Source organism: Falco punctatus, assembly GCF_963210335.1.
Source record: "Falco punctatus genome assembly, chromosome: 4".
Classification (NCBI taxonomy): domain Eukaryota; kingdom Metazoa; phylum Chordata; class Aves; order Falconiformes; family Falconidae; genus Falco; species Falco punctatus.
In genome coordinates, this window is record NC_137583.1 from 30,546,112 (window position 1) to 30,566,602 (window position 20,491).

At 51.6% G+C, this 20,491-nt stretch overlaps 2 protein-coding genes across 2 annotated transcripts; both read left to right on the forward strand.

Moving 5' to 3' along the window:
* Window positions 1-1,846: 1,846 nt before the first annotated feature.
* Window positions 1,847-14,119, forward strand: GRIFIN (galectin-related inter-fiber protein; the record flags this gene model as incomplete). Its single annotated transcript, XM_080387013.1, has 4 exons — window positions 1,847-1,850; window positions 2,217-2,379; window positions 2,474-2,636; window positions 3,101-14,119. The coding sequence occupies 4 exons, from the start codon at window positions 1,847-1,849 to the stop codon at window positions 3,263-3,265; spliced, it is 495 nt and encodes a 164-aa protein (XP_080243139.1). The 3' UTR covers window positions 3,266-14,119.
* A 1,004-nt stretch (window positions 14,120-15,123) lies between these two features.
* Window positions 15,124-17,271, forward strand: LOC308061854 (galanin receptor type 1-like). Its single transcript, XM_080382437.1, has 2 exons — window positions 15,124-15,138; window positions 15,208-17,271. Exon 2 carries the CDS (start codon window positions 15,934-15,936, stop codon window positions 17,260-17,262), a length of 1,329 nt encoding a protein of 442 aa, XP_080238563.1. The 5' UTR covers window positions 15,124-15,138; window positions 15,208-15,933; the 3' UTR covers window positions 17,263-17,271.
* The last annotated feature ends 3,220 nt before the right edge of the window (window positions 17,272-20,491 follow it).

Genomic DNA, 20,491 nt, shown 5'->3' on the forward strand with positions numbered 1-20,491 from the left:
TTGTTTGGGGCCAGGCTGTGACCCAGAAAGAGTGAACAAAAAAAGAAAACAGGGAGAAAAAGAAATGTCTGGTGGTTGGGGTGGGGTGAAGCTCAGCACCTGTGGGAGCCACCATTTCTCCTCTGCCACCTCCCTTCTCTCTGGACCTTGCAGTGGATGTGGCTCCTGGTGTCTCCTCCAACTTTGGGAGTCCCCATCCTTCCTTCAGGCATGAAACACACCTGCCCCCCTGTACCACAGCCTGAATGCTTGTCCACCCCGTACGTCACAGCTCAGGATTGCCTTTGTCCGGGCAGCAGCGGGGCAGGATTAGCCCCGCACACATGAGCAGGCTGACCCTGCTGGGAGGGCAGCGGGATTTGCTGCTCCCCATCTCCCGGCCATGCCTGAGCCCACTCTGAAAGGGAGCCCACAGCCCGCTGCCGATGCTAATCCCTGCGCGTGGGCTCCTGGCCGGTGGCCTCTATATAGACCCCGCTGCCAGCACCTGGGGGGGTCTGCGGCGCGGGGGCAGGCGAGCAGGATGGCACTGCGGGTAAGTGCTGTGGGTGAGCACCGTGGGCAAGCACTGTGCCAGGCTCCGGCACCGTGGTAAGCACTTGTGCCAGGCTCCAGCACCACGGGTAAGCACTGTGCCAGGCTCCGGCACCGCAGGTAAGCACTGTGCCAGGCTCCGGCACCACGGGTAAGCACTGTGCCAGGCTCCGGCACTGCAGGTAAGCACTGTGCCAGGCTCCGGCACCGTGGTAAGCACTTGTGCCAGGCTCCAGCACTGCAGGTAAGCACTGTGCCAGGCTCTGGCACCACAGGTAAGCACTGTGCCAGGCTCTGGCACTGCCTGCCCTGCCTGAGGGGCGACAGCACAGGCTCAGGTTGGGGATAAAGGACATCGGTACAGATAAGGGCAAGAAAGGTAGAAATCCTGAAAGACCTGGGATGCTATTTGCAGTGCTGCCCCTCTATTTCAGCCCAGTCCAGACTATTGCAAAACCATGAGCTTCCCAGTTTTGATAAAGGGCAATAGGAGAGATCCTTCATCTTGGTTACACCAGGGCTGGGCTGGGGTAATGTTGCCCTGATGGCAGCACTTGTGGCTTAGAGGGTTTAAGCTGAGACCAAAATACAGGCGATGCTTTAGCAGGGGAGCCCTGTGCTTTGCCATCCATCTCCACCGGGACAGCCGGCAGCAGAGGGAACTGCCGTTTCCTGTGTACATGGTGTGTTATTGCTGGGGTGGTTGTAATGATGACAAGCAAAGAGTCAAGGCAAGATGAGCCTGGGTGCTGCCACCACCATTTGCTGTTTGAAACCAGAAAGTCAGCTCCATCAGATCTCTGCATTTCACAGAAGCGAATGCTCGTGTGGTCAGAGCCTTTGAATGACCCTGCGTGGGTTCCCAAAGCTGCCCTCCAAAAGTAGCCAGGCATGAGGGCGTGAGGCTGGCCATCGTCATGTCTCAGCTCTGGCCCAAAAATGCACACAACCCAAAAATGCATTGGAAAAATAGGAAATCATGGCAAAGAAATAAACAGGGGAGTGAAAGTCCTGATCTGTAGGGAGGGAGAGGCAGGCATGCAGCTGGCAGTGGAGATGCTAAGGCTGGAGAGATTTTTCCCAGCGTGAGCAGTAAGTTTGGGAGAGGGGGATGTTCAGAAATGCAAGATCATTAGAGTGCTAAAAAAAAGGGGGGGGGGGTAAAATGGCAAGCACTTCTTATTAAAATGAGTTATTTAATAAAACTATGAATTATTCAAAAAGGAACATTTTCCAGCTCATTTTATGCAAGTTTAACCTTGGAGAGGGGGGAGCGGGTGGAAGGGTGGAACGAGGGATCAGGCAGAAGCTCATGAGTGAGCACTGGGTGAGGATGGGCTGGGTGCCATATTATGCACATTCTTTGATCAGCCCTTGTCTTTCACACCCTGCTTCAAAGCAACACAAAGTTTCTGCTTCAGATTTTGTATTGACCAGGTGGGGAGAGGAGCAGGGTGTCTTTGTGTCCTGCTGACAATGAAGGCACTCAGGTTATTCTTTAATTTTTGCTATCTGATCCCCCCCAGCTCTTTATAAAAGACCCTGGGGACAGCAAACCCCACCTCACCAACTGGATATTGTCACAATTTCATTTTTTATCAATTTAGAGACCTTGAACTTATTTAGGAGTGAGAAAAAGGCAGGGGCAGAGAGTGTGCCTGTATGGGGAAGGAGAGAGTGAGAAAGATGGAGAAGTGTAAGGAATGAGCAGGGCTGTGCACCTCTCCCATCTTGCCATGTTTCACCGTCACCTCCTCGTTGGCAGTTCGAGGCCCTGTACCCAGAGGGGATGTGTCCTGGCTGGAGCGTCGTGGTCAAGGGCGAGACCAGTTCCAGTACAAGCATGTAAGGACACACTCTGCGCACAGCTCTCCTGGCTTGTATGAGCCAACAGCGTCGCTCCACGGCTCTCTACCAATTCTTTGTCTCATTGTCTTAGGTTTGAAATTAATTTGCTCTGTGATCCTGGAGATCAGATTGCTCTCCACTTTAACCCTTGTTTCTCCAGCTCCAGAATCATCTGCAACTCCTTCCTTGCCAACCACTGGGGGAAGGAAGAGGTTAATAGCACCTTCCCCTTCGAAGCAAAGGAGCCATTCCAGGTAACCCTGTGTCACCCCACAGGTGTCCTTGGGTGGGCCAGGAGTGACCCTGCCGATATTGGGGTCTTCCTCATGGATCTAGCCCTGCTTTTCCACCAGCACCATACTCAGCAACATCCCCTCTGGCTCTGTCTCCTTGTTAGCACTTCTGTTGTATCCTGATTTGCTGCTGACTTACACCCAACTCTGACACAGACATGCAGAGCTCCAGCAATAATTTGTGGATGCTGCATTTGTTTACAGTTTAGGCTTTACATTATCACCAGTTTCTGCTATATGAAGAGCTCAATTTTTCCCTCCTTTTGCCCAAAATGGGGGCGAGCAGTGCGCTTGTCAGCTCTGGCAGGATTTAAAGTGGGTTGTAGGTCCATGTGCCAAGATCTGGGCACTCACTGACAGGATGGCAGCAAGGTATGGTAAGGATGTGTGGCCACATGGTGACCATAACACAGTTTCTCTTTCAGGTTGAAATCTACTCTGACCAGGACTATTTCCACATTTTCATCAATGAAAACAAAATCTTGCAGTACAAGCATCGACAGAAGCAGCTTTCATCCATCACCAAGCTGCAGATTCTCAATGATATTGAGATTTCTTCAGTGGAAATCACCAAACGAGGCCTCTACTAGAGTTTGGAGTTGGAGCAGTCTCACAGACCATACCCCCTTGAGCTCCTGATGTAGCCAGGGACCATCTCCTCCCCTTCTCCACTCAACATGTGCCATCACTGGCAAGGGAGCTAGCTGTGCCTGTGTTGATAGTGGAAGTGATGGCCATTCCCACTGCACACCATCGAGCACCCAGCCATGTTCCTAACTGTATCCCAGATCATCAAAGATCTTCTGCCCCTACACCTTTGGGTGGATGATGGCCTCTGTAGTTCTTATCATTGTCGTTGGACAGCCTGAGAGACTGCTGCAGCACGTAGAAGTCTGCCCTGCGTCGTCTGGACACCTGAACGTTACCTTAAAAACTGTGTTTGCCCAAGAGTACGGGGTGAATTAACCCCAGTCCTCAGCTGGCCATGTGGCACAGGATTTAATGGATGTGCATGTTAGGGATGGAAAGGGACGATTCTTTCCAGGAGCTGGGTAAAAGTGCTACCACGATTGCCAATAAAATCAAACAAGGAAATCCCTGCTGATATGTCACTGGGCAGATCAATCAAGTTACTGATTCCCTGCAAATCTCCAGGCATGAACAAAGGCTGGTGACTGGGCAGGAGGACACAGGCTGAGGGTTGCTTGGTTTTGGCACTGGGAAAATACTGCCTTTTTGCTTTGAGGGCTAACACAAAATGAAAGTCCCTTGTAGACAGATGAGGGTGGTAAGATTCAACTCGCAAGATATTTCCAGAGGTTCCTATCACCAGTTGAGAGATGTTTGCTCAGCCTGTATCCTCGGAACTCCAGGCTCCTTAGATAGACTAAGGGTGATGTAAAAGGTCAGAAAAGGGTAAAAGCTTGCAGGCACTTAAAAGCATGTGGTCCCTTCATCATGCACCAGAAATGCAGCTGGACTTCAAACAAAAGGATTAGAGTAAATCAGGGTCTAGAAATTATGATAAGTTTGGAATGAACAAGTTGCCATTACTCCTGTTTCTTGTTTTCTTTTCTCCTCCTTTTTAGTTGTCTTTCAAAACAGTCCACTTGTCCCTTCCACCCTCTTCTCTTTTCCACACTCCTCCTTGGAGCACAGCATTTCTCTGACTCCTTGACCGGGCCACAGCAGGCTAAAAGATATTATTTTTACTTTGTTTTAATTACGCGCGTCATAAGAAGCATAATGTCACAGTGTTAAATCTGAACAGGAACTCGCTCCAAAAATGCAATTACAGCTGCCCAAATCACTCCTTTGTTCTTCAGACATAAGACAGACCACATTCCTGATGCAAAAAGCAAAGACAATCCCGCCTTGCCAGTCCTTTCCATCAAGGAGAAATCACTTGGTAAGAACTCAGCCCTGATCCGTCCTTGCCTTCGGGTGAGATCTCTGAAGGTCAGGGCTTTGCTCCAGCCTCTTCTCAACGCTCCAATTGGCCATTCCCAACTCTTCTCCCTATTTATAGTTTCAAGGGCTTATGAGAAAGAGGTGACTGTGGAGCCAACCACAACACATGATGCCACAAAGTTGACATTTATGAGTCTGTTAAAAAGTTTATAATGTTTTTCCAGACTATAAAGAACACTAACAGGAAACCATCCTGCTCTTGTGGCAAAGAGCACAATGGGAACACAAAATGGTCACAAACGGTACCTCCTCTCTCCAAAAAGAGCAGAAAACACCTTTTGGAAATGGACACGGTCTTGGCTGCAAATCAGGGAGGTTGGAGGTGGTGAGATGCCCTCTGGCCTGGAATAAATCTGTCACCACTGGGCAAGAGGGTCAGCTCAAATTCTGGTTGTCGTGATGTAACTCAGGAGTTCAACAAACTTTACTCCTATGGCCATCCCTTCAGTAAAACAGGCACAAACACAGGCAAAACCAGGCCCGCTGGGATCTCTGCATCATACATCTGATAATACTGAACTGCATTTGAAAGAAATTGTTCTTTTTATTTGTGCTTCTTTGGAGGTTGGTGGAGGCAGATCATTTTTCAAGGAGGAAAAGTGACGAAATGATTTGGAAGGGTAAGATTTTGTACTTATATGGCTGCAGACTCCATCTATAGCCACCACTGCAAAAACATACCACAGTTTCATTGTTCTCCAGAAGCAAGCACAAAGGACCAGAGACAAACGGGGCGAAAAATATTTCAAGTACAAATAAATAAAAAGATGCCACAAAAAAATCAGTCAGCGGCAGAGATTGTGCCCTGACTCCTGAGCACATCCCCTCCAGCTTCTGCCAGCGGCTGATCTCACTCCATCACCATCTGCACCAAGAGAGCCCAATCACTCCTGACACATCCACAGCACTGCTGCTGGCTCCGGGATTTTATCTGCTGCCTCCTCCAGCCAAAACACTCCCAAGGGCGAAGGGGTCTTCAGAGCAAGAGAGGTCTGGGGAGCTACAGAGCATTTCTGGGAGGAAAACTTCAGGGCTGGCTGCTTATAGCTGTGTGGGCAGTTTTACGGGGAATGAGAGATGCCCTCCAAGTCTGTGACCCTCATCTGTGCCTTAAGGAGAAACTCCAAAGGAAAATGAAGCCCCACAATTATAATGGTCAATTAAACGCTCAGGAGAGGGGGTTGGCGCATCAGACTGGCACAGAGGCACTGCATGCTGGTATTGAGGTGGTCAAAGGGACCAAATCAATCCTTCTTCCAAATTTCAACCAGCCTTCCTATTGATGACCTGGGCTTTGAAACTGGGGGTTGGGGGGGTGGGGGGAACGGGAACTGATGGCAATGAGCTCCTGCCCACGGGTACTTTTTGAAGAGCTGGAAGCCTTTTGAAGGGGAAGGAGCAGAGGCAGCTGGGGGTGCAGCTCTGGGAGGGACCAGCATTTCACTGCCCAACCTCCAGGCCAAGCTCAGTATTTTTGCTTTGGCCAAGTGCAGCACAAGAGCTGGGCTGAAAGGCTTCCAGAGCGATTACTGTGGAACAAGATCAGGACTGCCCTAGGCAGGATCTGCTTATAAAGCAGCAGCAGCTGCCCTTAAAGCTTACATGAACTGGGGAGGGACACCTGGGAGAGAGAGATGTCCCTCAGGAGGCAAAGCCGGCAGAGATGGTGACCTCCCACGTGGGCTCTCCCTTTCCCACTGACTCTCCTCATCTGGCCTGGATCTGCAGAGCTCAGTGAAATGCTCTGGCTTGTCCCCAGATCAATGAGGGGAAAATCAGGCTCATAGTCCTTTGTGCCTGAGCTGTTCCAGGACCCCCAGGGCCATGGTCCCCTCTGGCAGTGTCAGAGGGCTGCAAATCTCCTGCGGAGCATCTGCCGATGCATGATCAGAGCACGCTCCTTGGTGTCATTGCCACTGCTGGCAATCACCTACCCCAGCAGCAAGCACCAGCAATTTCCTCACAGGCTGGTGAGCAAACGGCTCCCACCTCAGCAACAGTCACATCTCATCAGCAGAGCAGCAGCCTAGAGACATCAGACTGCGTGACACTGTCTCTGCCAGCCTTAGCAAGGGACAGTTGGATATCAGGTGCTGGGTCCTGCCTCCAGATAGGAAAGGCAGTGTGAAAAAGGGCAAGGACCTGTTGCCAATGCAGTGGGAAAAACTCCTAGGAAAGCACAAAAAAGGAGAAAGTCATGCAGATGCTGGAGGTTTAGCTACTTACTCATAGCTAGAGAGCAGCCCTGGTGAAGAAAGGCAGGAGGAGCACAGCTGTTAACCATTCAGCTAACAGTTCCCTTTCTCCTCCCATTTCAATGCCCCCATGATGGACAACAGCTGGGCTGCAGCAGAGATCTTCGCCTCTCCACTGATCATAAGCAACTGTGTTGTGGTGTAGCTCATTGATCATGGACCCATGTCTATAGCATCTCTAATTTCCCACATCCCCAAATGCCTCCATTTTCCCAACAGGTTGCCACAGAAATAGCTGCTAGAGGTGCAGACCATATCAGCAATTACTTTTCTCCTTACATCCCTGAGTCCTTACCTAAGAGGCTGCTTATTCAACAACATGGGCTGTCAAACTGCTTAAATGCTCAGGAGTCACAGGTGTTTGCTAGCAGGACTGAGGAACACGAAGGGCGAACGTTTGGCCTTTTTCTGAAGAGTAGAAGTGGAAAAAAAAAAAAACAACCACAAACCAAAAACCAAACAAGAGGAAAGGAGGAGTAACTCCCAGTTCTGGCTGGGAAGCGGCATTTCTGAGGCAGCAGGCAGCCCCAGACTGCAGCTAGAAAGGAGCATCTGCTAGAAAGCAGAGGGATGATTCTTTTATTGCATTTACAGAGAGCTTTCTAAAGTATTTTATCTCACAGAGCCAGCTCAGACATGAAGGTACACCTCCCAGCCCTGAGCTTGCATGCATGGTGGCAGGTACCAGCTGCAGGCTAAATGCAGACTGGAGAGGGATCATTTCCTGAAAGAAAGGATCTCCTTTAGAGGCTGAAGGATTGGAAGCTGATGGTATCACTTTATTTGGCAGCTGTGTTACTGTATATCACTTGCCTCAGGAAAGGATGCCAGAAATTAGCCTGATGCCCAGATTTGATGGCCCTCCAGTTCTGCAGTCCATTCCAGATCCTCTTGCCAAAGCAATCTATTGTATTCCTTCAAGTTCTATGAACGTAGCTAAACCAAATCTCTGACTTTAACAGAGCACAAAGCAACAGCCTGTGGAGATCAGAATGCTTTCTCTGCATCATCAGACCACTGTAAGGCTGCCTGCGTCTTATAAAGCACTTTAAAACCATAGGGATCCAAGTATACTATAAAGAGAAGGAAGCATCATAACACCCCTGTGCAGGTGAAGAAACCAAGGCACATGCAGGAAAGCAGAAAAGGAAGGAGGGAACCGAGTGCTTTCACCTCCAGCCTGGTGCTCTAACCCTGCAGCTCATGGCTTGTCCCTGTCCCCTGTGGGTAGGTTTGTCTGCAACTTTTCATGATCTGTCAGATGTTGCCCCGAGCTTTAATGAGCAAACAGACTTCCTGCTGAAACCTTCTACAGCCTGCAGCCCAGCCCAGGTCACACATGAGCCAGCCCCTTGTCTTAAATGACCGACCAGGGCCGCTGAGCAGCTTACTAGCTCCAGGAGGTTTCCATCCATCTGCACACAGATCTCATTGCTGTGGTCTCCGCTACTAATCAGCTTTTTCTGGCTTTTTTCATGCTCCAGCCTACACAACGACCAAAAAGCCACCAACATCCCTTCATTTTCTTCCCCTTCCTTGATGCACCACCTCTCCAAAGAAAGGCACAACCACTGTGTGATTTATTACACGCCAACCTAGCTGGTTTCAAAAATGGGGAGTAAAAACTGAGATGCAGCTATTTCACTGTCCAACCTCCACCCCTGCACTGAACTCCAACTACTGTCAGCTTTCATTTCTTGAAGTTGCTCTGTGCTGTGAACACACACTAGAAACAGAAAGACAGACCCAGTCAGTGGGGATGAGAGGGCAGTGACTGTGCTTCCAATTTAGCCTGAGTGCTTCCAGGTGAGTCACTGCACAAAGAGAGCCCAGGCATTATTACTAGAGAGAAAAAGTTTGCAGCTGATCCTCTTAACAACCTCTCAAAGCCTCTGCCTGCCTGATTTTCTACGACTTTAGTTGTGGAGATTCCTTCTAAAAGGCTGCCCAAAATAAATAACAGCTCACACAGTGTTTTTCTTATCCTGTCAAAACATTAGAGCGGGCTGCTGGAAGGCATTCAGGCACAGGATCACATCTCTCCCTGCCTCCCAGCTGATCCCCTCCTGAATCCACAGAGCAGAAATCCCAAGGATTTCTTGATTAGAAGAAGAAAATACAGGAAAGTTTATTTTTAGACACATAACACTTGATCACCGAGCCCTTGTTGCAAACATGCTCAAATTCTAATTTTTATTGCACCCTGACCCCAGGCGTATCTGCTTTGTGACAGCTACCCACAAAGCGTCATCTATGCTGAGAATAAACCCTGCTCAGAAAGCCAAGCTCCCCCCTATTGTGCTCCCCAAAACCTTTATCTTCCCCCCTGATGCTAGCAGATCTGGCCCCTGAGAGTGCTTTTTCTCAGAGCCTGCCTTTCCTTCCTGCCACCCTGCATTTCCCCTCGGCAAGCCTCTGCAGCTGGGAAAATGCACACAGTGGCAAATTTAAAGCTTTTGTCAGAGACTTCCCCCAGCTGGCAATCAGCTGATGGAACCCAGAAAGCTTTGTCATCTTAAAAGCCCTTTTTTAGCCTGTTGCATCTGGGTATAGAGCACCAGGGAAGCAATATTGTTATGCAAACCTGGCAGCCTGCAGGTAGGAGGATAGAGAACTGGCTCCCTTAACAGCCCCTGCTCTTAGTATTATCTGCCTTCCTCCTCAGCGATATCACTAGCAAACTGGTTAGACCCCCAGAGTGATAACAGGGTGAAATGGAGCCTCACAGCCCTGGTCAGACCACCAGATTTCCTGTACCAAATCTGCTTGATTTGGGCTTTGCTTTCAGTCTGGTTCTAATTGTTCCTCCCCAGGGCTGATGGTGCCTGTATTGATCAAGAGGGTGAGACCCACACACAAAACATGGACACGGAAGAAATTCCACTGTTGCTTCAACTGATCCTGGATTACAGCTCAGGGGAGAGAAGGGCTGGATGCAGGCAGTGTTAGATGGTTGCTTTGCATGTCAGCTGCAACCCCTGCTACGTCCTGGCTTCTCTTAACTTCTCAAAGGCTTACTGCTTATTCAAAATCTTGTCTGTAAATTTGTGCAATGCATTAGGGATCCACAGCACTGATTTCTCCTTATAAAACCCACTTTGTTATGCAGTACATCTTTATTTAGTGACTCCCCTTTTAACGAGACTGGATCAAATTCACTTGGTGTGGTCCTGTTAAGCAGGTGCCCTGCAGGAGGGCATTCAGCCCCATGTTACCCAGCCTGCTTCTTGCCTGCACTTCTGCACAAGCCAAAAGCAAAGATATCTGAAAGACAAATATTTCAATCACATTAACGCCAAGATGGTGTTTCATTGTTCTTGAGCGAGTGAACATCATATCAGACAAATTCTTCCGTACAAAATTATCTTTTTATTTCAGCCACGACATTTCCGGAGCACTCAATCTAAGAGGCTTCCAATAAAAAGGACGGAAGATAAGGAATTTGGCACATATCTGTTCATGAAAACAGACATCAGTGAATATTCTCAGGCATAAAAATGCATACATTCTCTCTTTAAAATCCTCCAAAGGACACTTGAAATAGTTTAAATGTTTCATTCTTTGATTGAGAGGGAAGAATAGTGGGAGAAGAAAGGTTTTCACTCTCATAGAAGTAATTACAAACAATAAACATCAACTCCCAGATGTTTTTTATTTGTTTTGTCATTTTATTTCCGAAGATTCTGACATGCACTTGGCATCTTCTGCATATTGTCTTTGTGCACAGCGCTGGCCTCTTATCTCCTCCTGGATTCACAGGCGCGTCAATGCGCTGACATCAGCGAACGCCACGCCGGAGCTGTGCTGAGGGCCTGGGCAGCGGTGCCAGAAATAGCTCGTGTGTCCCCTAAAACCACGGGGACGGAGCAGCAGTGGCACAGGGACGGAGCAGCCACCAGCAGAGGGAGCGGCAAAGCTAGCTCAGAGGTCCCCCAAGCCCATGGCACCCAGTATTTGGGAAGTTTTGTTGCTGGATTAGAGATTTGTAAGAAAATGACCCAGAAAAAAGATGGGCACTTTTTTTGCCCGATGCAAATTAACAAACAGTGATGCTGTTGCTCTCTCCTGATGGTAAGAGAGACACAGAGACAGGTTTCAGCATTAATTCCTGTTTATACCAGGCATTAGGAATGCTCACCCAGCCCATCCTGGGCTGCAGTGGCAGCAAGGTCCCTGGGAGCGGGAAGGAGTGTGGTGTACGTAGCACAAGGGTGGATGAAGGGCTCAGGGAGCCTCCCTTACCCCAAGGTCCTCCCATCTCCATGCCATCAATCAAAAAGTGTCAGACAGAAGGGGTAAGTGGCAATGAAGGTGGATTTTATGCAGTGCTTTTCAAGGGAAGTCCAACCAGCACCTCCCAGCAAAACCAGTTGGAAATTATTTCACCAGTGCCACTGTTCCCCCCTAACACCAAGCTGGGATGTGCTCCCAGCTCACCTAACACAACCTGCACCTGCACAGTCCATCCCAATAGCACCAATCCAGCCCCTGCTTGACTGAGACAAGCCTCAATTTTTTTCCATTTCTGTGAAGCGAGCAGACTCCATCCCACACATCTGCTGGGCAAGCACAGGGTGGGGAAAGCAGCTCCGTCCTCAGAACAGGCCTTTAGGTCAAACCATGTAGCTGGGACACAAACCAGGCATGTCGGGATGTACACTGGAAGAAAGCTAAGCAAGCAAAGCACCCTTTGGTTGGGTGCCAGCCACCACCCAGGGGGTGAGGGATGCAGCTCTGCTGGGACCACGCAGGGGTGTGTGTCCCCCAGACATGGGCAGGGTGCCTGAGTGCTGCCCCCTCGTACTCAGCAGGGAGAAGAGTTTAAGAGGGGGGACTACCTGAGCTGCTGTAAGTAAATGCACAACCAGGGGAATTGCTCCACCTTCACACTCTCAAGGTCCACCCGTTCACCAGCACAAGCTGGAAAAGCCTCAGGGTTTCCTGAACTTACACCGGCTGTTGGGCCTGGGACAGGCGGAGTATGGCGGTGGCTGTGCAACACCCAGCTTGTGCTGCAGTGGGAGCAGGAAGGTTGTGCTGAGACAGCCAAGATAAATTTACCCTGCCCTGGGACTCTGATGTGCAGCGGGCAGAGCAGGTTTGGGCAGCTGTAGCAGGTTTTGGAGCTGTTGGGAGTTTTTCTGAGAGTCTGGCAAAGCCCCAAAGTGGCTGACTCACTCCTCCTCTCGGGTCAGTTCTTCGCAGCTGTAACTCCAGTGAGACTGGTAGGTTATTTCTGATGTACATTGCTGTATGATCACAGCCCAGTCCATTACCCTTGCTGGTGAAGACTGGCTCCTCTCTCCAGTGGGCTTTATGTAGCTTTCACTCCAAAGCTCTTCTGTAAGAGGGGAGCCAATGTGAAAAGGGTACGGCACTTGTTTTTGTTGGAGATTCCCCATCCTGCATTATCTGGTGACTTTGAACTTGTTAGAATCAATCAGCTCATTATAATATGCCCCTGTCCTCTCTGTCAGCTGTACACAGCATAAAGATTTGTCATTTGTTGTTAGAGATGACTTGGCATTTGTGAGTTGTGTCAATGGATGCAAAAGCAGATTAATTGTACTTATATCGAACCACTGATCAACTTTGTAGTCTAGTCTTTTAAGGTTCTTTAGCAGTAAATCATGCAGGTTATAAATAAAGTGTATGGGGGATCAAAAAAGAAGTTAACTGTATTTATTAGCTTGAACATTTGGAAGGTAACTACCCAAAAAAAAAAAAAAAATGTTCAAGAGCCCTGGCACATTTCTTCACTCTCTTCTTTTGAATTCAGTTAATAACCTACTAAAACTGTTGACTTAAACACCTCCGCTCTGTTGTTTTCTGTGTGTAATGGCAGGTCTGCTTTGGGGAAGCTGGGCACTGGCTGGCAAGGGATGGGTACATGGAGATTTCCAATTGTTCGACCCTGGCCCGTGTAGTTGCCTGTTTGCAACAGATCTATTTGCCTGTGGAGCAGCTGTGGAATTGCAGCAGATTTTAGGTATCCATCAGGGTACCCATGCATTTCGCTGCATAGAATAATGTGTACCTTGTGCTTTGGGCAACACACTATAATTAGTTTGTAGAAGTTGTTTGTCTCTGAAGATCTATAAATACACATCCATAAAACTATAAGGGAATAAACAGTCACACGCTTAAAGCAAATGCATTCTAATGCGGAAGAGCTTTATATGCTGATCACATTTCCGCCCCCCAAATGTGGCTCCACTGCTGATGTTTCTTTCATTTCACCTAAGGCTGACCAAAAATACTTACTTTCTTCTTTCACATAAAAAGACTAAAACAGATAGAGAATTTCCCACTGAAATCAAGGGCATTCACCATTCAGTGACAGCTTCCACCTGGGCTGTATTTGTTACCTTGCCCTGTCTCAGAGAAGGCAAAGAACAAAAAATAACCACCTCAGGCAGAGCTATCAGTTTCTTTTGTCAAACATTTCGCCCCCGTGATTCACTGGCACCCTCTAAGCACCTCCAGTCACAAGTTTCATTTTACAAACCAACCTTGTCCCACAGCCAAGCCCTTCAACTTTTTCCAAGCAACTTTCTCCATGGCTCATTCTTCCTATCCCTTCAGTTTAAGAGGAAAGACACAAAACTGGGTTTCTTTCTGGAGTGCTCCTTCTTGAGCGGGTTCCCACCAATTCCTGCTGCGGTGTTCGTCATCGGCGTACCGGCCTCTGCTGGGAAGCACAGAAGGGTGGGTTTGGTGTCAGACTGGAAGTAAGCAGTGACGTGCCTGGGTCTCGCCCTGCCTTGCCGTGGCTGAGCCCAGGCAGCCCCCAGGAGAGGGGAAGGAGAGGGGAACGCCAGAGACGCTCATACACGTCCCTGCCCGTCTGGTCCCCTCCCGGTCTCTGCCCGGTCCCAGCCCAGAACCTGCCCGGTCCCTGCCTGGTCCTGCCCCCGTTTGCCCGCTCCCTGCGCGCTCCCTTCCCACTCGCTGCCCGCCCCGGCCGCCCCGGCGGAGCTGTCCCTTCAGCACCACGGCCGGGCGCCCGGGCACTTGGAACCTGCCACTCGGGGCGCCTGGAGCGGCGCGGCTCAGCCTTGCACGGCTTCTGCGGGGCTGTGTGTGTGCGGGGCTGTGTGTGTGCGGCTGTGTGTGTGCGGGGCTGTGTGTGTGCGGGGCTGTGTGTGCGGGGCTGTGCGTGCGCCTGCGGGGCTGTGTGTGCAGGGCTGTGTGTGCGGGGCTGTGTGTGTGCAGGGCTGTGTGCGTGCGTGTGCGGGGCCGTGTGTGTGCGTGTGCGGGGCTGTGTGTGTAGGGCTGTGTGTGTAGGGCTGTGTGTGTGCGGGGCCGTGTGTGTGCGTGTGCGGGGCTGTGTGTGTAGGGCTGTGCGTGTGGGGCTGTGTGTGTGCGGGGCCGTGTGTGTGCGTGTGCGGGGCTGTGTGTGTAGGGCTGTGTGTGGGGCTGTGTGTGTGCGGGGTTGTGTGTGTGCGGGGCTGTGCGTGTGCGGGGCTGTGTGTGTAGGGCTGTGTGTGTGGGGCTGTGTGTGTGCAGTGCTGTGTGTGTGCGGGGCTGTGCGTGCGCCTGCGGGGCTGTGTATGTAGGGCTGTGTGTGTGCGGGGCGGTGTGTGTGTGCGGGGTTGTGTGTGTGCAGGGCTGTGCGTGCGTGTGTGGGGCTGTGTGTGTGGGGCTGTGTGTGTGTGGGGCTGTGTGTGTGCGGGACAGTGTGTGTGCGGGTCTGTGCGTCCGTGTGTGGGGCTGTGTGTGTGGGGCTGTGTGCGTGCAGAGAGCTGTGCGTGCGTGTGCGGGGCTGTGTGTGTAGGGCTGTGTGTGTGCGGGGCTGTGCGTGCGTGTGCAGGGCTGTGTGTGCGGGGCTGTGCATGTAGGGCTGTGTGTGTGCGGGGCTGTGTGTGCATGTGCAGGGGTGTGTGTGCAGGGCTGTGTGTATAGGGCTGTGTGTGTGCGGGGCTGTGCGTGCATGTGCAGGGCTGTGTGTGTAGAGCTGTGTGTGTGCGGGGCTGTGTGTGTGCAGGGCTGTGCCTGTGTAGAGCTCTGCGTGTGCGGGAGCTGTGCGTGTGTGTGCGGGGCTGTGTGCGTGCGGAGCTCTGTGTGTGTGCGGAGCTGTGTGTGCAGGGCTGTGCGTGTGTGCGGGACTGTGTGTGTGTGTGTCTGCGTGGGTGTGCGGGGCTGCGTGTGTGGGGGGGGCTGTGTGTGCGTGCGGGGTTGTGCGTGTGCGGGACTGAGTTGTGTGTGCGGGACTGTGTGTGTGTGCGGGACTGAGTGTGTGTGCGGGACTGTGTGTGTGTGCGGGACTGTGCGTGTGCGGGACTGAGTGTGTGTGCGGGACTGAGTGTGTGTGCGGGACTGTGCGTGTGCGTTCGCGTGTGCGCGCGGCGCTGTGTGCGGAGCGCACACTCCGTGCGGGTGGCAGCCGCGCGCAGGTGGGCGCCGGCCCCGCGTGCCGGGGTGCGGGTGCCTGCGCGCGGCGGACCCTGCGCTGCCCGCACACGCCGAGCCCGGCGGAGCCGCCCGCGGGAGGAGCCCGGTCCGGCGCTGCCCGCCTCCGCCCGGTGAGTGCCGCCGCGCCGCGGGGCCGGGGGGGAGCGAGGGACCGGGGGTCGGGGGAGGCGGGACCGGGGGGCTGGGGGCAGTCCGGGACCGGGGGGCTGGGGGCAGCCCGCCACCGGGGGCCGGCAGCGCTGCCGCGGAGCGCGCAACTTTCCCGGAAGGGAGGGGAGTCGCGGCGGGCCGCGGCCGGGGACGCTCCCCGGGGTTCGAGGGGGTCGTGGCCCCCTTCCCCTTCCCCTTCTCCCCCCGTCTCCCCGGGGCTGGGCACGGAGCCCGGGCCGCTGCGCCCCCTGCCCGGCCGGTGCCCGCGGAGCCGCCCCCCCGCGGCGCTCCCCGCCTCGCAACTAAGTTGCCGAGGAGCCATTTGCGGCCCGGCACCGTGCGGGGGGGCACGGCCGGCAGCCGGCGCTCAGCCCCCCTCTGCACCCTCTTTTGCAGGCGCGGCTGCTCCAGCTGAAGAGCTGACGGGGCTCTGCCCCGTTCCCCGGCGTGCCCGGGGGGGCTCAGCCATGAATTCCTCCCCCCCCGCCCCCGAGCCCCCCCCCGGCCCTCTGCAGCTCTGGCAGGAGGAGAACCAGACCCAAGGCGGGCTCTGGAACGGGAGCCAGGAGCTGGGTTGGGAAGAGCTGGAGAAGATGCTCTTCCTCTTCGTGAAGGAGCCCGTCACCATCAGCCTCACGGCGATGTACCTGGTGTCTTTTGTGGTGGGCTTCGTGGGCAACATCATGTCCATCAGGGTGCTCACCCGCAAGCGCCGGAGTCGGGTACCCAGCCTGAGCGCCACCCGCAGCCTCCTCCTCAACCTGGCGGTGTGCGACCTCATGGTGGTGTGCATCTGCATGCCCATCACCGTGGGCAACCTTATCTACAAAGCCTGGGTGTACGGGGATTTCCTCTGCCGCGCAGTGCCCTTCATCCAGGCTGTTTCTGTCTCCGCCAGTGTCCTCAGCCTGACTGTCATCAGCGTGAACCGGTACTACAGCGTGCACAACCCACTCAACGCCCGGTCTTTCTTCACCCAGAAGAGGATCCTCAGCACCATCCTGGTGGTGTGGTTGTTGTCCTCGGGGATATGCATGCCCCTCATCTTCATGAACAAACGGGATGAGATTGGGGTGGTGGAGGGCTTGCCTCTGGTGTTCTCCATCTGCAGGGAGATCTGGCCTCAGGAGAGGCTCAAGCAAGCCTACAACTTTCTGCTCTTCTGTGCCCTCTACTGCCTGCCCGTCCTGTTCAACATGGTCATCTGCTTCCTCACGGTGCGCCGGCTGTGGAGCCGCAGCAGCCGGCTGAAGGAGAGCACTGCCCTCAACCGATCCCTGCCGGCTTCCAGGCTGAAGATCCGGAAGAAGGTCGCGCAGATGGTGGTGGCCTTGGTCCTGCTGTTTGCAATCTCCTGGCTGCCCGTCTACCTGATGGACATCTGGATTGATTTCAACATCCCCAAATCTTTGCAGGATGTGACTCCTTCTCCTTGGATCCTGCAGCTCAGACCTTTTGCCCAGTGGCTTGGCCTAACCAATTCCAGCCTCAACCCTATATGCTATTGCTTTGTTGGGAACCTCTACAGGTCAGCCAAGGAAATGAAAAGCAAATACCACCAAAGAATGGTCTCCCTCTTTAACTTCTCTCTGTCTGAAGGGACAACCCGCTCCTCAGCCCCAGAGCTGCTCTCTTACCGGAGTTCAATGGAGTCTGCAAGGAAAGGACCCTCCGCCACCCCCACCATGGGCAGGAGATGTCAGGGAGGTCATGGCCGCAAGAACAAGTGTGGACGCTTGAACTCCTGCCAGCACCCACCTCTGAACACTGTCTCCAGCGAGAACACTTCCTTGTAATTCTGCTCAGGAAGTGCATCGCGTACCCTCATCTGCATTTAATGACTCTTTAGAGGTCTTTCCAAACCGGCTATTTTAATGATGGAAAAAAACTTTCTTCTAATCTCTCCCATCACCAGTTCCAAAATACTGAGACAGGGAAAGAAGCAAGTAACGATGATGTATTCTAACTCAGATCAAGTCTTAAGACAAATTATTTTTACTGGGGACAACTAGATGTGTAGCCTGTTGCCCAGTCAACAGTCACATAATTAGATAGATCAACTTCCCAACGAGCGAGCCCTCCCCGCAGCTCCGTCTCTGCATGCAGAGATACTGTTTGGATACAGCAACGGTTTGGCAGCTTGCTGCTCACCCTGTGCTGATAAAGAGCAGTGAAAAGAGGCACTCTCCGCTCCAAATCCATCAGTTGTAGTTGCAAGCAGTGAAGAAATGCTAGAAACCGCATCATAAAAAGTAATAGCAGTGGCGAATTTCACACACTTTACCACTTGAGATTTCATTGTCTGATCGTATTGTTTCACTCCTCCACACAAATAAATTCTCCTGATGTGAAGAGGCAGTGCCAGAAGTACTAAAGCGACCATCACCATTCCACACGTGGGAATTCAGAAGGAATAATGTGGCCTTGGAGGTGATTTAGGAAATGCAATAGGAAAATATTCTTTGGGCATCAGCTTGCTTTCTTGCAGCTATGTTCCTGTGGGTAGAATGGAAAGAACTGGGCATCTATTAACATGATTTGCACTTGAAAAACCAACCCTTGTTCAGCTGTGTCTGTACCAAAGTCAATGGCATGTGAAAATAAAAATAGAAAGTGGTTTATAGCTAATAAAATCAGAATCTACTAATGCAATGCTCTTTGTCTGGGAAGGAGAGAATCAAAGTGCTTGCTTTTCCTGAGAACCAGAAGTAGGTTAAAACCTATTTTTTCCATCATCTCCTTTAAAGGAGGCTTTGATAAATAAATGGTATACTTTTATTATGTTAGCATCGAAAGGCACCACTAAAGCTCGAAAATCCTATTGCACTGAGCAAAAGACCTTTCTCCCAAAGATCTAAGTGAAAACACATCAGACCAGGCAACAGGTGGGACGAAAAAAAAAATGCAACAAAGACCCAAAAGGCTGGAATGAAACTAGGGATCAGCCCCTTCCCTGTGCTGGCCCAGTGCTGTGGAGAGAATGGATGCACACCGTCTCCTGGTGCCAGAGGAGCCCGTGCCGTGGCTACCTGTGTACCAGCACCCGCTGCAGCAGGGCTCACTCTCTTAGCATGCACCAAAAGGAACGCAGCAGCCTTCCTGGGAGAGGATTTAACATTTAATGGAACTCAGGTTTTGATGGCTGGGGGGGGCTTTTTTGTATTACTGAGCAGGGAATGATATTCTGGGGAGTCTAAGTTTCAAATAATATCCTCCTGCCTTCTAGAGAGCTTTTGCTCACAAAAAAATAGAGGCAAAAAATAACCGTTCAACCCGACAGTATTCCCACCTTTGTAATGATTGTTCAGAAACATTTTCCATTAACAATAATCTGCCTGGAAAACAAAAGATTCCTCCTTAACAAGCAGTGCCATCCACAATTTGTATTCTCCTTTTGTGCGAATGAGAAAGAAATTACAAGTACGCAGATTTACTTTGGGTGAGAAATGGCTTTTATGTGTGCTGGGAGATGAGAACATCTGCATTTTTGCAGTTGATATAGGAGTGTACCTACTGCCTGATCTTTTAGTAGCTGCGGAGAAGAGCCTGTGGAGATTTTATTTCCTCTTTCAAGGCATATTTTCAGGGCTGGCAAAACGTGCCAGGCTGAGGAGCATTAAAATCTCGCTCTGAATGCCCACTGACTCCAGGTCCTGTGAACAGATGTCCTCCCCCCGGACCAGACGTGACACAATACTGAAACGTCCCTGCATTGCCCAGACCAATGTATTTAGCCCTGCCCTGAATAAACCACAACAAAAGGACTGCGGAGATGCCAGATCAGCTCCGTCCCATGTGGTGTCCCGGCTCTGAAATGATGTGAAGGTGCAAGAAATCCACATTTTAAAGTATCCCAGAAGAAATTACTATTTTTTTTCCCTCTCAGTTCATAGCTGATGCCTGGATCCTGCCCTGAAAGTCTCTGTACCCTCCACGGAGGCAGAAATACCAGGGATGGTGTGTTCTCCTGAACGTGCCTGTGCCTTCCCCTCCTGACGCTGATGCCCCTGCCTTTCTCCAGCCCCACAGCACTCCTGACCACCGAGATACACGGTGGCAAGGGCCACTCCCACCAGGCAAGGTCGCCTCCTCTTCACACTTTTAGATGTATTTTCCAGTTTCATTCAGTATTGCTGTTTTCCTGTAATAAAGACAAATTGCTCATTTCAGCTCCTCTCTGTCTCCCTCGGTCGCTCTCCCCCATGCTCCACCTGCTTCTCCACTGTCTCTACAGCGAAATCCCTCCCTGCTTCCCACCGTTATCACTCTTTGCCTGTGAATTCCCCTCACCCCAACGACCCATTCATGTCTTCACTCGTCTGATGAAAAATCCCTTCCTGTCCCACTGATCTGAACGGCTCCTTTTGTGCTGCAGACACCTGTTTGCTATGGAGAACGCTGATTTATTTTGCAAGGCTTACCCGACGGCTGCCAGGTAGTAATGAATTTTGGTCACTATCACCCAAGGGTAAATGAAAAGCAGTGACGTCAATGTGAAAGCCACATAGCATCCCGCAAGCCGCCTGGGCTCTGGCAGTGATTTTATTAACCTGAACAGGTCTGTGTAATGCAGCAGTGCCTGGGTGACTCACGCTGGCTCCCAGTGAGATGAAACCTCAGCATCTGAGAAAGTGGCTTTTTCCCCCTCCTAGCTGATAAAGAATGTCTTTGTATTTAGGGCCGAGAAGAGATCTGGGGGTCCCCTGGGCCACACAGGCTCCTTGTTTGGGATGGCAGGTACTTTGATAGGTATTCAGGGGACTCCTGACCACTGCAGGAATCAGGAGCAGACATGGCTCTGGCTGGTGAATGCAGATCGTTTCCTCCAAGGAGCTCAAGCCAAACGTCTCACACTTGGTGTGTGGTTGAGGATATGTGTTTCTCTTTAAATGCGCCCAGGCAGACTGGAAATGGGAATTTTAGATGTCTCTAGGACGACGTTTTCACACAGCAATGCTGCTAATGCATCTCAGTCCCACTCCTTCCCCCACGGGTCTTTCTTCTCTGCTTTACCATTCAAATAAA